This window comes from Copadichromis virginalis, linkage group LG7 (assembly GCF_057382275.1).
Source record: "Copadichromis virginalis isolate Kocher_CV1m ecotype Utaka linkage group LG7, C_Virginalis_male_GT1.1, whole genome shotgun sequence".
NCBI classification, from domain to species: domain Eukaryota; kingdom Metazoa; phylum Chordata; class Actinopteri; order Cichliformes; family Cichlidae; genus Copadichromis; species Copadichromis virginalis.
In genome coordinates this window covers 60,661,257-60,677,769 of record NC_140624.1, presented here as the reverse complement: position 1 = coordinate 60,677,769, position 16,513 = coordinate 60,661,257, and the positions used below count along the sequence as shown (strand labels likewise).

At 41.4% G+C, this 16,513-nt stretch overlaps 2 protein-coding genes across 2 annotated transcripts in view; both read right to left on the bottom strand.

The window, feature by feature from the left end:
* The window catches only part of zcchc14 (zinc finger, CCHC domain containing 14), a 29,230-nt gene extending 22,665 nt beyond the window's left edge, over positions 1 to 6,565 (bottom strand). The window contains exons 1-2 of the mRNA XM_085464570.1: positions 5,223 to 6,565; positions 2,882 to 3,106 (exon numbers count right to left, since the gene is read on the bottom strand). Of these exons, the coding sequence (XP_085320696.1) occupies positions 2,882 to 3,106; positions 5,223 to 5,717 (720 nt within the window). The 5' untranslated portion in view covers positions 5,718 to 6,565. The remainder of the gene's footprint in view (positions 1 to 2,881; positions 3,107 to 5,222) is intronic.
* Positions 6,566 to 8,151: 1,586 nt separating this feature from the next.
* Positions 8,152 to 16,513, bottom strand: part of jph3b (junctophilin 3b) — a 59,428-nt gene continuing 51,066 nt past the window's right edge. Inside the window, exon 6 of the mRNA XM_085464569.1 lies at positions 8,152 to 10,461. Within this exon, the coding sequence (XP_085320695.1) occupies positions 10,381 to 10,461 (81 nt within the window). The 3' untranslated portion in view covers positions 8,152 to 10,380. The remainder of the gene's footprint in view (positions 10,462 to 16,513) is intronic.

Here is a 16,513-nt window from a genome sequence, read left to right as displayed (position 1 = left end):
CACAGCATTAATTCACTATATTAGTCTTCCTATGCAGCAATAACCTGCAACATCTATGTTAACACTGCATCAATCAATAAACCACCCACCAGGTGGAACACACAACACATTAAGTCTCTGTTTAGTATAGATATAAAGACAGAACAGCAGTCTTATGCTGTGCAGTTGTAAAACTGAAAGTACAGAACTGGCTTTAATAGTTTTGTTGTATTAATTATGAGTGTACAGCAGCTGTATTAATAGGCAGTACTGTTTGGGGGGTTTTTATTGTTTCTTTTTAAGAGTTACCAAAGTATATTAGAGCCATAACCTTTACATATTAATAAATTCTTAATGAAAACTCATATTAGTGCAGATCAGAGCTTTAAGTTAAGGTTTTGTGCATTTTCCCATACCACTGATTATGTGGAAATTTGGTAGTGGTTACGTGTTTTTGTGCTCCTAGCATCGTGGCTAGCATAAACCCTGCTTTCAGCTATTGTGTCACACGTGGCAATCCACACAAGGCAGCAGCAGGCTCAGCTGAAAAGCTGCTATAATGTAGATAATGCACATAAAACGCCATCATTGCCTTCAGAGCGCCAAGAAAAGGAAAGACAGACAGAGAGAGGGAGAGAGCATTTATAACTTCCTGGGGATTCACTGGAGAAGCACACACACACACACACACCACAGAGGGTTGATTTCAGCATAGAGAAATGTGCTGACCTGCACTAAGCAAGAGCCAAGGGCAACAAAACACTAAATACAAACGCTCCTCTCTGAGCTGGGTACTTTCCCTTCAGTGCTTACACATGTTTAAAACGGAGTGTCTGCCTGCTTCTGAGAGAGCGTATGCTGTGTGTGTGTGTGTGTGTGTGTGTGTGTGTGTGTGTGTGTGTGTGTGTGTGTGTGTGTGAAAGAAAGAAACAAAGTACCCAAACTACACATTTATGATTCATTTCAAAACAATCCCTCAAATCTCTGCAACACTATCTCAGTTGTTACTGTATCAGCTGGTTAATGAACCATTTTGGGAAATCTCCTCCAACAGACTCCACCTTTCATTGCAACACATCCAAGCTGACAGACCACATGCTTGTAATCATTTTAGCACCAATATACAATATTTATGGCTTTATGAGTGTTGTTAAGAGATACTGTTTGTTTTACACAAAGTGCACTTTTCCAATTTCTAATCATTTGTCACTGGATGGGGTTTGGTCCATCCTCAAAAGCCAGGTTGACGGTTCAAACTCCTTGTCCTGCTGACTTGAAAACTAGAATATAACTGACATGAAAATTGATAACACATGTGCTTGATTTCCTTAAATTACTATGCAAAAGTCTCAAGCCACCCCCCTCATCTCTTTATATTTTGCTTCCAAGGAGCTAGACGGTCTTGTCATGTTTTAAAGTGATGTTGAACAGTATTTCTCCAGGCTTTCACGTTATTTGTTCCCATTTATTTAGTTGACTCTATAAAAAAATGCCAAAGACAACAGAGTTTGACGGGCATAAAACAATATTTTTTCACAAACAAGGTGATAGCTACTAGTGGAAAACATGACATGTCTCAGCATGGTGTGCTATGTGTCCTCAGAAAATCTGAGCAACCTGGACAGGTGGAGGACAAAATAAGTAGCAGGCCTAAAAAAGCCATCTACACCAGACGAACAGTATCTGAAAGTCATGTCCTTAAAAAACTGAAAGAAAAAATCCAGCAAAGACCTCAAACAAGACCTAAGAGATGCATCTGGCCCTTCAGCTGTTTGACAAGCATCAGAAATGTTCTCAGTGGAGGATGGCTGTGACAAAGCCATTCTTCAATTCAATTTATATATCGCCAAATCACAACAACAGTACCCTCAAGATACTGTGTATTGCAAGATAAAGAGACAGAAAACCCCAATAATGAAATGACCCACTATGAGCAAGCACTTTGGTGACAGTGGGAAGGAAAAACTCCTTTTTAACAGGAAGAAGCCTTCATCAAAACCAGGCTTAAGGAGGGGCGACCATCTGCTGCAACCAGTTTGGGGGTGAGGGGAGGAAGACAGGACAGTCAGATTTTGATCCACCATGCAATGCCATGTGGAAAGCATCTGCAGCTTCAAAAAAGTAAAAGTGCAAAAAACACACAACGGGACACTATCAGTCAGACTGGCCTCCCCAGACCCCAGGCTACAACATTAATGAAGCAGTGTGGGATCATCGAGAATTCAACATAAAGGCAGCCAACTTCAGTCTGTGTTAAAGAATAAATGTGATCATATCAAACAACCTGTTAAAATTATACAAACTCTGCTTTTGACTTATATACTGTATTTCACTGAACCTATTTGCCATTTTTCTAGCACAATATTAAGAAACTGTATATTGTAACGTGTTCTTTCACAGCTTTCACCCTCTTTGTTCAGCTCACAGTGTGTATAAGGGTTGATGTGTACAGCCCGGCACATCAAGCCAAAGAAAACGAGCTAGGATTAGCTCGACTGGTCTCAACATGAAAGATATATTTTATGCCTTGAGCGTCAAAATAATAACATTCCTATGATGAACCCTGAAGCTGCATTTAATAAGACTGTTATATTTATTTCCAATTGCTGAAGTTAATAAATAAATATTTGCTGAATGTTTAAACTTTAACAAGTTGATATAAATCTGATTGATATTGTGCTTATAAAAAGAACATTTATCATTAATTAGTTAGCGACAGGCTAGCGACCTGTCCAGGGCGTAAATCCCTCACCCGGAAGTGAATGGATGGAAAGTTATAGTTAAGTAGGCGTTCACAAGGACAAGTTCGCGTTTGGAGGCAAAACCCCCCTCCCCCCAAAAACAAACTCAAATACATTTTGTGTTTGAACTGAAGCTTGGTGTAGTGTTAAACTATTCCTACCTTGTGCCAGCAGGTGCAGTGTGTGAGGCAAGCTTGGCAGGCAGACAGAGGCAGGTAGGCAGCGCTGGCATCAGGCAGGGAGCAGGCAGTGGGAGACAAGGGGGACAGAGGCAGGGACACCGACTGACGGTGATAGTGGTGATGCGGCTGAGCGTAACAGATGGCAGTTCGTTCACCGCTCGGCCCTGCAGCTTGAGTTTCTCCTCCTCCTCCTCCACTGCTTGCCTGGAACAACAAACACACACAGTACCAGGGTGAAGAGCACAAATATGACTACCTGCAACATGCTGAGTGACAGCGTGATCCATTTATCTATTCATCTCTGGTCTGCACAGGACACAAAAAAGAAATGTGGAACTACCCTCCTGCTTATTTGTAGGAGATTTTCCATCATAATGGAAGTAATTAAATTAAATTTTAGTCATATATAAGAGTTTTTCTGGGAGGAGATGTTTAACTGTGAGATTTTTCTGAGAGAATGTGGAGATACAGAAATTCTTTTATTGCTGCCATATAATCTGCATCATTATAATTGCATTAATAACATTCTTCACAGCATTATTTCATCTAATAATATTTCTCACAGTATTGATACTGCATTACAGTTGTTTATTGAAGATGTCCATTTGAGGATCCTTCCATTATGTTAACTTTTATTACAAGTACGGTTAGAAGTATTTTATACACATTGCATATCTGTGCTTATTTTGAGTTGATGTTCAGTTCATTAAGGGTTTTAAGCTTCACTGGCGTGACTGTCCAGGTGATACATGCTGAGGGAAACTAGAACATAGAAGGATAACTGCAATGCATGCTTATAGTACATATAATACATATAATCTAGGAATGTGTCTGGCCTGAGGCCTCAACTCATTTGGTGTCTTAATATATTTTATTCTACTTGGTAACAGACAATCAGAGTCAATAATTAGCCTCAGAGACCCTGAGGGCTTGAAGTTTATTACCTTGTATGGAAGGTGTTATAGAAAAGAGAAGTTGTATGTCTGCTTATAGCTATTAAAGATGTACGATTAACTGTGACTAATGTCTGGAACCTATTTTAATCTGTCATTGACGCCATGGGGGGGCGTGTACCCCACTGCTTTATAAGTGTCCACAACATGTATTTTGGTCAGAAGACATATGTTGATGTTTTCTCCGGGCTGTTAATAAACTCATCGTTTGATTGCACTTTTCTGGGGCTTCCGTGGTTTGTGACACTGCTCTACATTGATTGATTTCGCGACAGAGAATAACATTGTTATCACTAAAAACGATAAACTAATTCCTGCTCCTCAAAACCTTCAGTTTGCAAAGGACAGCCAATCCCAGCAGAGATAGCTTAAAGAGATTTTAAACGGCTCATTTCAGATGATTAAAGATTATCTTCAATTTTAAATGAAGCAAAGTAAAAAAAAAAAACAGAAAGAAAGAAAGAAAGAAAGAAAGAAAGAAAGAAAATATTGAGCTTGAAATAAGCACAGGTAGCTCCTCTTCAATCTATTCAGCACTGATAACCCACCACTTGTTGCTTTCACCTACAACCATGTAATTTACCTTGTTCAGTACTGAACAGCACAGACCAAGATCTGTGGCATTCACAGGCAGCCTGTCATTTACAGTATCTCACCTGTAATTTGCTGCATAGGTAACATGAATGTGCTGCACACCTGTAACCAGCTGGTGTTTCACTTGCTGTAATCACACTTTCTTTTCTGACCAGAAGAGAAACCCTCACCTCTGGCCACGCACCAGTAATAACCCTGGATGGCGAAGCTGAGGTGATCTGAATTTCCATTTTCATCTTGTTTAACTATTTTTGCAGTGGATAATCACAGGATCTTAGTAAATCCCTCAACTGGACTTACGTTATGTATTTGGGTTATATCATTCAAACTTGGTACTGTTTTCTGAAGTGCCTTTCACTTCCTCTTTTTGAGGAACCACAGAAAAATCTCACTGAAAGTCTCTTCCTCTGTGCAGGCTTTTTCCATCTGATACATAAACTGAACCTCCTGAACAGCTGTGTCAGCACCTAAGTGGGAGAATTCAAGTGAAATAGCCTCATTTCCTGTCTGATAATTGTGCATTTTCCCTCCAGAAGTTAGATCCCAGCATGTTTTGCCAACGTTTCTTGAAACAGTTCTCAGTCTGCCAAAAAAGTTGGCACACGATTTCATATCACACTCTGTGCTGTTTTAATGCACCATCTGCCAATCAAGCCAGAACTTCCTCTGACACGTCTACCAATAAATACGGCTCTTGTAAACAAATAAAGTGTGAATCCCCCTCCCCAACTAATTTCTCTCCCTCTGAAGGAGTTATAGGTGCACTTTCTCACCTGTAGGATGTCCTGGATCTGGCTGAGCTGCTGCCTCAGCACCTGCTTCTGGTGGAAGCTGAAGGCGGGGTGGTTGGATGCCATGGTGAACAGCAGCAGAAACTGCTCCTCTGTCCTCCCATCGTTCAGCGCCAGGCCGTAGTTATTGATCACCGTGTCTATGTGGGTCAGGGTCCGGTACAGGACCCCCGCAGCCTCCCGGTTGTCTGAACCGAGCAGTGCGAGGGACACCAGCAGCTTGCTGCGCACCACCTCATCTGTGATGTTGGTAAGGCCCGACAGGTCGACGGGGTTGTTGGCTTTGATCTCCGCATCCCGTAGAGAGTGGTAGTCCTTGCGAGCCAAGTCCTCCAAGCACGAGCCGAGGAAACGGAGCTCGATGGGGACGCAAAGGTCCAGCAGGCCGCACAGGAACTCTGCCCTCTGGGCTGAGTTGAGTGAGGAGAACCAGCGGTACACCCCCTCTCTGTGAACACAGCTCTGGCTCTCCACCATCCTCACACACGCACTCACACTGTATGTGGACCGGTACAGTAACTACAGAATTCACTTTAAAAACGACTTGAAGGGAGCGCGCTCGGGTGTGCGCACAAATTGCGCAGGCGTCGTTGGCAAACTCAGTCCTAATTTACCAACTTAGGTTTAAGCGGCTGTTTGCCACTTCAACGTTCTCGGTGTTTGTCTGAGAGCGGCCGCAGGAGTGAAATTTAACAAGCAACAGTCGTTTCCTTTGTTGTCGGAGCAGAGACGACACCTAAGCAGGCCTTCCCGAACCAGAATCTCCCCAAAGTCGTCTCACATGGAGCCAAAGTGCATTCACCACGGAGCACGGCAGCCCAGAGTCCCTCCGCCGTGTCCCCCTCCGCCGGTCGGACCGCGGACCCCCTGACGGCTCAGAAACAGTGGTTGCACAAAGGCAAGCGAGATCAAAACACACCGCCCCATTCAATGATACCCTCAAACACACCGAGACTTTTTGATCCGAGCCGCCAAGCCAAAAGGCACAACAACAAGCCCTTCCTGTAGAGTTGCTCCACCGTCCTCATGGCTTCCCAAAACTTGTACGAGGAGCCGCGGGCACCAGCCAAAGACTGCCGGATTTCAAGTTTGTAAACACAACTAGTAGATCCCGAAGCTACTGCTGGTTACCAGTGGAAATACCACGAGAACATTTCTTAGACATTACCTCATCAAAAGCAGCTGTGGATTAAAAAGAAATCTCACTGACGACTCTGGAGGCGTTTTTTAAAGAAGCCATGAAGGAATTTGGTGCACATTTTACTTCTAGGTTCTTCTCATTCTGCCATGAATCTTGGAAGCGAGAAAAACAGCTGTATATAACATTATCCCAACTCTGGTAACAAGACAAACCTACCACAGAGAACGGTCTGCTCTGATTGGCTGCGAGAGCTGTCTTTAATCGAGGCTCCTCCTGCGATTGGTTCAGAGCGATATCCGTTGCCCTTTTATTCCACATCTTTTTCTCATGCGTTCATACTCCGCTTAGTTATTAGGTATTTAAAGTGCCAGAAACACACTCAACTGATGCTTCCAAGGCAGTTTCAGCTTCATGGAATAAAGAGAACTGCAACAGTTGTCTTTATTCCAATATCGAATCAATAATCTCCACGGAAGAGAATATGCAGAATAGTAGTTTCCTGTCAGTACTGGTTCACTTTTTTTTTTGGGTAAATTCGGGGATTTTTTTGGTAAAGTTCCCTTTAGTCGTTTATTTAGTTATTTATTTCAGTATGGCATCATCAGTGTATTTAAAAATGCATATCATGACTTATAAACTGTCACTTTTGAGGAAGTCCTGGCACAGTATTTTACATTTCCCCTCCACTTAGAGGTGAGTTTTGCCAATAGTTACTGATCTTTGAGTACCTCTGAGCAGAATGATGTGTGTTCAGAGTTTGATACTACTTCATGTGCCTTTAAAGTCGTGTGCTGGGAGTAAGACCTGAGTTAAAGATGTGGGCAGTTTGGTGTTCTTCTGAATGAGGCTGCAGTCGTCAGGGAGTGCAATTTAAGTGTATGGCGGTTGAACTGGCATTAATCTTTGGGAATGCACCATGTTTTTATCCCTTGTGACCCGTCCGTAAATTCATGTCCCACAAAAACATTTTTTTTTAATTTATTTTAGTATATTAGAATCTGGTCATGCTGTTTTGAGCTGGTAATGTGTCCAGCGTTTCCCCCCTGACTTTCGCCCAGTTTTAGCTGGGATAACTATCACTTAACTACTTATCCAACTTAGCTAAGTGGATCTGGTCGTCTCAGTGTGAATGTCAGGACCTAAGACTTATAATAGGATAAATCAGGTTTTCCACTTCATGTCTGGGTTCCTTTTTTCCTTTTAACTGTTGTGGCGGAACAGTGTATATATTTAAACTTTACAGCCTTTTTGGTGTAGTTCATATATAGGTCCAGAAGATGGCAGCAGATGGCTATGCTGATGCCTGCTGCAGCGGCACATTGCCGACGGACGTGGTGTTGTGTCCAGCGTAATATTTGCCTCCTCACAGATGATAAAAAATGTACACACACCCTAAAAGTGCTGCTTAAATTCTGATTTACGTAATAATAAAATGCGCTAACTCTAGTGCACTGTGTCCCCTCACCTCGCCCTACAATGTAGTTCTAATCTTCTTTCTCCTCCACCTGCAGTTTTCCCTTGCTCCATCGTCTCGACTGTTTCAGCACATTAGTCTCTATAGGTAAGCCCCGCCCATAAATAAAGACCCCGCCCTCTGCTGACGGAGGAAAGGTCTAAGGTTGCTATAGTAACCATACCCCTCCCTCCCAAGCAGGTTCTGTACCACTCCCTCTCTGCATCAGGGATGCTGCAAAAACTGCACACACAGAAAGTATGAAAACACAACGCAACGCAAAGAAAGAGAGAGAGAAACCAAAAATACAGGAGCCAAGTCGTTTTCTTTCAAACACTTTCATTATTTTTCTCCACACAACTGAAAAACAGAGTAACTCCCAGAAACGGAAAGAAAGAAAGAAAGAAAGAAAGAAAGAGGAGGGTGAAACTATAGAGAGAGAGAGAGAGAGCTTGGCATGCTGTAGCATGCTGCAGACTAACGGGGTGGTGCAGGGCATCGTCACCAGGCTGATGACATACAGCAGAGCTTCTAGACCGAGGTGTTGTCAGAACATGGGGAAACGCCAGAAATGAGCCTACAGCCTGAGAAACGCTGTCGGACAGAAAAGCAACAGCAAACCTCTCTGCCCCTCCTGGAAGTTGTTACTGATGGTGAGGGTTTCAGCCATCCTGCCATCCAATCATGAGGAAGGAGAAGGACGAGCAGACACGCACATGCACACACGCACACACGCACACACACACGCACACACACACACACACACACACACACACACACACACACACACACACACAGATGTTCATATACGGTACTCTCTGAGCAGTCATGTGCACACATGGAAAGAAACAGAGGGATTGTACTGGGCGGTTTGAGAGAAATCCAGTTGATTAAAAAGCACGACAGCTGTCTGCGACAGTCTTGCGTGTCAGTAAGCGTCTTGCTCAGCAGAGGAGAAGTGAAGGAATGGAAAGGATAAATCCTCACTTGGCGCTGGCTACTGCTTACTACAACAGCATTGCATCACCTAGCTCCAACTAGGGACTTCAATCTGTGTCGCTTAGTTGAGTAAAATCAATGAGAAAGAGGCCGCTCTCCAAACTGTGCTCCTGTCAAAACCTAACATGTTGCTTCTGAAGCTTCTGAAGCTTCCAGATTCAACGCACAACTAAGATATTACAGCACATATGCATGCATTGTTGTACTTGGATCAATTTGCTCTACAAAAGCAATGCAGTTGGGCGACTAGGATTTTTTTCAGACATCTTGCAAGTATAGTATAAAAGATGTTGTCATTATCTTCAGGTTAGGTTTTAACAGAAGCAGTCGGAAAGCCGTATTTGTGAGGCTTCGATGGAAGCGGTATTTTCCTTTAAATACCTCAGCTGGTGGTACAGCAGGCGCAGGGCTCTGCCAATACGCTGTGCTGTGAATGTCCACCAACTCAGAGGAAGTTCCATCCTTTGACCGGTGTGTGTGGAGGTGGGGTTGAGTGGGAGGGAGAGAGATGGAGCGAGTGCAGCTGTCAGCTGATGCTAGTCGGCTAGATGTTGCTGTGCGCCGACTCTGTCCTCGTGAGATGCTCTTGTAAAGTTCATGAACAGCATGAAAGGCCACTGTGCAATTTTGAGACCACACACACAAACACACACACCGTCACACCTACACACACAGGCATACACTGTGATGGCAAAAACATCCAAGCTTGATAGAAACTCGCATCTCACTGTGAACATGATATCCAAACATGCTGCTCCTCACACACAGTATGCGATAAAAATTAACCAGATAAAGAAGAAGAAGGATGGGGTAAAAGCAATGAGTGTGTGTGTGTGTGTGTGTGTGTGTGTGTGTGTGTGTGTGTGCGTGTGTGCATGTGTGTTTGTGTGGACAGCGCATACACACTCTGCAGCTCTTGAGTGTGTCTCAGCCAACACAATGGAACATAAGCACACAACCATCAGTAACAACACCGGGGCAGGCGGAAGAACCAAAAGGCAGGAGTTTTAGAAAGAAGGGGAGGAAGGTTACAAAATAAAGAACATATCCATCAATGTATTGTACATGAGAGAAAATGTTAATAAATAAATTTTAAGTTACAAATCTGTTGAAAACTATGATTTGAAGATGAAAAAGTCTGTCTGGTCAGTCCTGTCTGTGCACTTGCTGTAAATGCCAGCTGCAGCTTTCGTGCCTGAGAATCAGGCAGCCCACTCGAGTCTTGACGTGAACCTCTGAAGCTCACTTAAGTCCAGTTTCTGGACTATATTATCTCACTGCAGTCCAGTCATCTGGACTGCTTTACCCCTCCTTTGTCCACCCCTTTGGGCTCTGCACTTCAGCATTTCTTCCAGGACGGCCGGACCAAGCTCTGCTTAGTTTGGGTTAGCCACCTTTAGCCCAAATGAGGGTGGAGCCTTCCTTGGTCCCAGCTGGTTGCAGTAATCTCACCAGGAACACGAAGGGGCAGCAGATTCGCCGTAATACTCATATGAATTTATAGTTGTTGTAGCATAGGTGGGCTGACTCTGAAAGCGGTGCTGCCTTTAAATAAAAAAGTGGATAAACAAAATAGCCACTCCAATGTTGAGCAGAATCACCATGACAACCAGGATGGAGCTGTATGCCTGCGTGGGAGAGAAAGAGAGAAAAGAGAGAAAGTGTCAATAATAAAGACACACACACACACACACACACACACACACAGAGCTCACAATAGAGGCTGTTTTCAGTACATTCAACCTGAAAACCACTCACATTTATATTCATCCTTTTATCTCCTCAGATATATATATATATATATATATATATATATACACATACATATATATACACACACACATACGCCTTGAGGTATATCACCTTGAGGTAATTGTTGTTGTGATTTGACGTTATATAAACAAAACTCAATTGAGCTGAATTTACAGTGGTGCACTTTCTCCCATCTCTAAAGCCCTAAACTCACTCCCCAGCAGGATATGGCAGGTTTAATTCAGCTTCAGCCAATATGACAGAAAGTGTGACTTTGGTCAACAAGAAAATGAGAATTCCTGGCATCAGCTAAAATACTCTAAGGCTTGGTTGAACTGGAAAACCTTTTCTTAACAGTGCAAACCCTTTGGAGGCTATAGTGGAGATCCTGTTTTCATTATTGCCATATTTTTAGTGCTCACACGTGATTGTCTTAAACAAAACAGTATTCATTATTCTTCTGTTTATCCATTCATTAATTTTCTTATCTAATTTATTCTTGTTCTTTTTGGAAACTGTGTTATTGCACTGCTCACTGCATAACTGCCGCTGTCAGATGAATTCTGGTATTTCATCTGTGGCATATTACTAGTTTACAAATCCTGTAGTTCTGGGATTTTCAGTACAGATCATCTTGAACACACAAGTGTCAAGTTAAATACAGTGTTGTGACATTTTTGAAGACCTAGTCCTAAATCTCTCCAGGACAACAGAAGGAACTTGGAATATCTCTGCTTTTCACAATAAAAGCCCCTAGTTAGTTATGGTAAGTTACCATATTCATTAAGGTATGTTGGACTGGCACAGTAAACAACTCCCAGTTAAAGCGAGCTTAGGATACTGACTTAAAATATGCAATACATGTTGGTTTCTTAATTTAAGCATTTCTCTCAAAGACAAAATTTCAATATCAGATCATGGAACTCTTTAAACAAATGTGAGTATTTTGTTTTTTATACTATTCTGCTTTCCTCTAAAATATATTTAAAAACTGCTGTTAATTTGCTATTTTATGATGTTGTAATAAAAGTCTTAAAAAAAGTATTTTAAGGTCTTTTTTGTATCCATCTCTAAGCTCAGAATATATTGTTTACAGAAGAATAATACACACACATACACCAACTAATACAATATTATTACTTTTCATTCTTGTTATTTGATTTGCAGTGGAGGTAATACTGAAAAACATGACACACAAAATAATATGTTATCTAAAATATCCATCCTTTCTTTTCTTCTGTCGTTATCAGGGTCACAGGGGGGCTGAGTATATCTCAGCTGTCATCAGTGACGGGAATAACAGCGTTACAAGCAACGGCGTTACTTTTTTCAGTAACGAGTAATCAAACTAATTGCTATTTCTATCGTTACACCGCCGTTACCGTTACTAACAAGAAAATGCGGTGCGGTCGCGTTACTATTTTTCAACAAACAGATGGTTGAAGCTGTGTTCAGCTTATCGCGTCTTATATCAGTTCCACTGAAGTAGCTGTCTACGTAAGTAATCTGGGCGCTACAGTGATTAGCAGCTCCACGCGCTCCCGCAGGCAGCAGTCACTTTTTGGCACAACACCTGGAGCTGAGGGGGCAAAATAATCGCATGAGTGCTGCTGTTTGACTGAGAAATACTAAAGTTGTCGTGGTAAGCCAATCACATGACCACTTCAAGACGACAAAGCAACAAGGTGATATATACCAGTTTTTAAATTGTGTCAATAGGCCACGTAAAGCCAGAGTCATGATAAACAATATATACGCGGCGTTTTTTCCTCAATAGTTTCGTCACGTTTACTGTCTAAGGACAGCGCAGCGAGCACTCTCTGCTTATGAGCAAAAAAACCAAAAACAAAACAAAAATCAGCCTGTTCGTGTTGATGGAAAAATGTAACATGTCGACCAATCAAAAATGATATGGCAACATGACATTTGGTTGTTTAGGAAGAGGGGGAAGTTTTAGGAGTGACGGCGAGAGAGAGAGAGAGAGAGAAAGGCAGCAGAAAAAGAGAGAGAGCGAGTTTTGAGATGTGACAGATTTGCGACGTTTAGCATGTTTGGAGTGTGTAGTTAATGTGTTGTCTTGTGTAGTTAGTGTGTAGTGTTGTGGATAGTTTTGTGTTGTGTGTCAGAACAATGAGGCGACTGCTGTCTCCAGGTAGAAACAGGAGTGATACACCTGCTGTCAGACCTGCAGGTATCAGGCTGTGATGTTCTCCTTTATAGTGGACAGAAATTATTTTTTTGGAGTGGCACAAATAATTTGTGTTGCATCTTATTGAATGCAGAACAGCTGATTGTTCTGTAAATAGTTTGAAATGGTTATTTAAAAAATCAAGGTAAAAGGTAAATGGATGCAAATAACTTTGTTGTTTGCAAAACTTGTGCATAGGATTTTTAAAACTGACAATTTATATTTGCATTTAAAGTTATGAAATATGATTCATTAAACAGGTTTGTGGTTGTTACAGTAAAAAATATAACTTTTTCTACTCGGATTTTATGGGGTTTTTTTGTCTGATTTTAGATCAATTGTGTTAACACAGTATGTCAAAATGAAAGAATAACTGTAAATTCAGACACGTGAGGTTGTGCTTAAAAGGATGATACCAAACAAGGCAAAGTAAATAGTTTTTAAAGGTGAAATGTAGAGGAAACATCAAAAGTAGTTAAAAATGGCCAATTCTACCCTGGACCCCATGGTTAAAGTTTTTTTTTTTTAAAGTAACGTAATAGTTACTTTTTAAGTAATTAATTACTTTTAGAATCTTGTAACTCAGTTAGTAACTCAGTTACTTTTTTGAAGAAGTAACTAGTAACTATAATTAATTACTTTTTCAATGCAACTTGCCCAACACTGCTGTCATAGGGCAAGAGGCCAGTACACCCCAGACAGATCGCCAGTCTGCTACAGGGCTAATACACACAGACAGACAACCATTCACACTCATTGGTAATTTAGAGTCACCAATTAACCTAATGCCACTAACTGCATGTCTTTGGACTGTGGGAGGAAGCTAGAGTTGATGGAGTTAAACCCAAGACCTTCTTGCTTTGAGGCAACAGTGCTAACCATTGCACCCCTGTCCATGTAAAATATGTAACCTAAAATAAATGTCACAGAAAAGAAACAATTTGAAAGGGCCAAGTTGCCTTTTTGACCAGCAGTACTTGAGAAAAGACCAGCAGGAGTGGTGATGCATGTAAAAATCCAAAGACAGCTATTGGGTTTTACTTACATAGCTTCTGTTAACTGTTTTAAGCCTACCAGAAATTTTTGTGATCTCTTTGTTGCCTTGCATTGTGTTACCTGTCTTCTTGTTAAAGACTTTCAATAAACACAAACAGGAAAAAGATCGAAGGCGAAAACTGCACGTGAATATAAATACTCCATTTCTGCCTTTATCGAACAAGGAAGCCTAAATTCTCTGAGAGAGTGAGGTCAGAGGTGAAGCTTGGCTGCACTACAGAAGCCTTGAGCTGGTGTCACTGTGGTGTCTTGCTCAGTGACACTTCAGCAGATGCTTGCTGACAACCTGGGTCATGTGGGTGAAGGCCAGTCTTTCTGACCACCTGTACGCTGTGGGTAATTATGTGCAAGTAAAACGAGTATATCCACTGACACGACCACTTTTTGTCTTTTGCAAAATAACGCACTGCACTGGCATTAGCACACACAGAGCGGATTTTTACTCTTAATAAAAGATTTACCGAAAGAGGAGGACCTGCAGAAGACCTATGGTTTTAATTAAGTCTACCTCTGAAATAATTTTAACAATCGCTGCAGTGGGAGAGGGAAAATAGGACTCCGTGAACCTCTACACACACTTATTAAGCTGCATTAGTGCAACACAGTTGTAAATGAATCTGTCCAGAGGCTGTAAACAAGGTTTGTGCTGATCAACACAGCGATAGGCTTATCACAGATCCGTGTCATAAATGATTACCAGACCACAAGTGGATGATTCATCTGATGGCCTGTTTTTGTGTGTTTTATTTAACCTAATTTATTTAAAAAATGAGGTCCTTATTTGTGTTATCACACCACTTGATACTAATGACTTCCATATTGACACCCAACTTCTAAGAGCACCCTTTTAAAAAAGTGGGTACTTGATTATATAATAGATTGGCCTTAAGTCTAATTCCTTCATTGGTTCTGGAGAACGTTTATTTGTAACTAGTATTTTCAATTAGTAAAATATATGGAGCACACACCACAAACATATATCTTCATCCGCACAATATTGCTAAAATTAGAAATTTCATGCACTGTTTTCGCCAAGGCTGGACTATTCTAGTTTCTAATTATCAGGCTGCTCTAACAGCTCCCTACACAAACCTCAGCTGATCCAAAATGCTGCAGTGAAAAGACTAACGGGTACCAAAAAGAGACAGAGCATATTTATCCCACATTGGGTTCTCTTCATTGGCTCCCTGTTAAATTTAAAATCCTTCTCCCAACAAAGAAAGTCTTAAAAATTTAGTCCCATCATGTCTTAAAGATCTCATAGTATCATGTTATCCCAACAGAGGCCTTTGCTCTTACACTGCAGACTTTTTTGTACTCTAAGTAGAATGGGAGGCAAAGTTTTCCGCTATTAGATCCCTCTTCTGTGGAACCAGCTCCCGGTTGGGTTTCAGGAGAGAGAAACTCTCTCTAAGCTCAAAATAATACTAGATCAGATGACCATCAGCCATGTCTTAATTATGCTACTATGGGCTAAGACTTCTGAGGGACTTCTCATGCTGCACTGAGCATTTCTCTCTGACTCCTAGCATGTTTACATCCCACTTAACTTTTACCTGTGCTCTCCCATAGTTCGTGTTTTCTCTCCTGAACCTGTTCGCTCCCAGAGCCTGGTTTGCCTGGAAGTTTCTTCCTGTTCAAAGGGAGTTTTTCCTTCCAACATAAAGAACATTGACATGACTTTTATTGTGGACTGGTCCAGTATAAATAAAACTGAAGTGAATTGGGACTGAGCTGGATGCTGTGTGCCTCTCAAATGAATAGCTGCACTTTGTGGAAAACACAATTACTTGCTATCATGCTGAGAGTTAGAAGATTGATGCTGCTGTACTACCTGTGCACTGAAAACACCAGCTAGCGTGTCTACATTACAATATGTTTTGGTAGTAAAAATTTAGCATCAGTATGCATGGTGCATTCCAAATTTAGCCTCAATAAAAAAAAAAAAGAAAGAACTGGACTTTTGTTTGAAGTCTTGTTATTTACACCATCACGATGCCCAGCCTGAAAAAATTAGTTTTTCAGACCTGAAATATTAACACTGGAGGACACAACAATTAAATTACCGTAATGTTTTTAATTAAGAGAGTATCCATATAGCTATAAAAGTCTGCATTAAAGGCACTCGCTTGTTGGTAGACGCAACAAGTCACAATACGACTGTTTTTATCCGTCAAACAGTCCTACACGGCATCAAAGACAGAGGTTCTGATAATTAAAGCAGTGATTCAGTTTTGAGGTGACTTTGAAAAAATCCTTAACACAAGCACACAACATACGCCCCAAGCTAGTAACCTTGGTGTGCGTTTTGATCCTCATCTGAATTTTGAAGTGCACAGACAAAATATCGCAAAAACTGCCTTTTTATCATCTTAAGAAATGCTGCAAAAGCACAGCCATATCTCTCCCACGCAGATACAGAGAGACCTGTTCGTGCTTTTATCACTTACAGGGGTTGACAACTGTACTGTAATGGTTTCTTTTGTGGCCTATACCAAGGAAGATTTGGATGAACTGCAGAGAAGCCAAAATGCAGCAGGTGTGCTGACCAGGATTAGCAGGAGAGGACAGATTATTTTCTGTAGTAGATTTGTCTTTTTCTGCTTCTAGTTTACTTTAGTGACTGATTACACGTCTATTTATGCTTTTTATTACACATTCCTGCTAATTTTTCTTTCATCTGT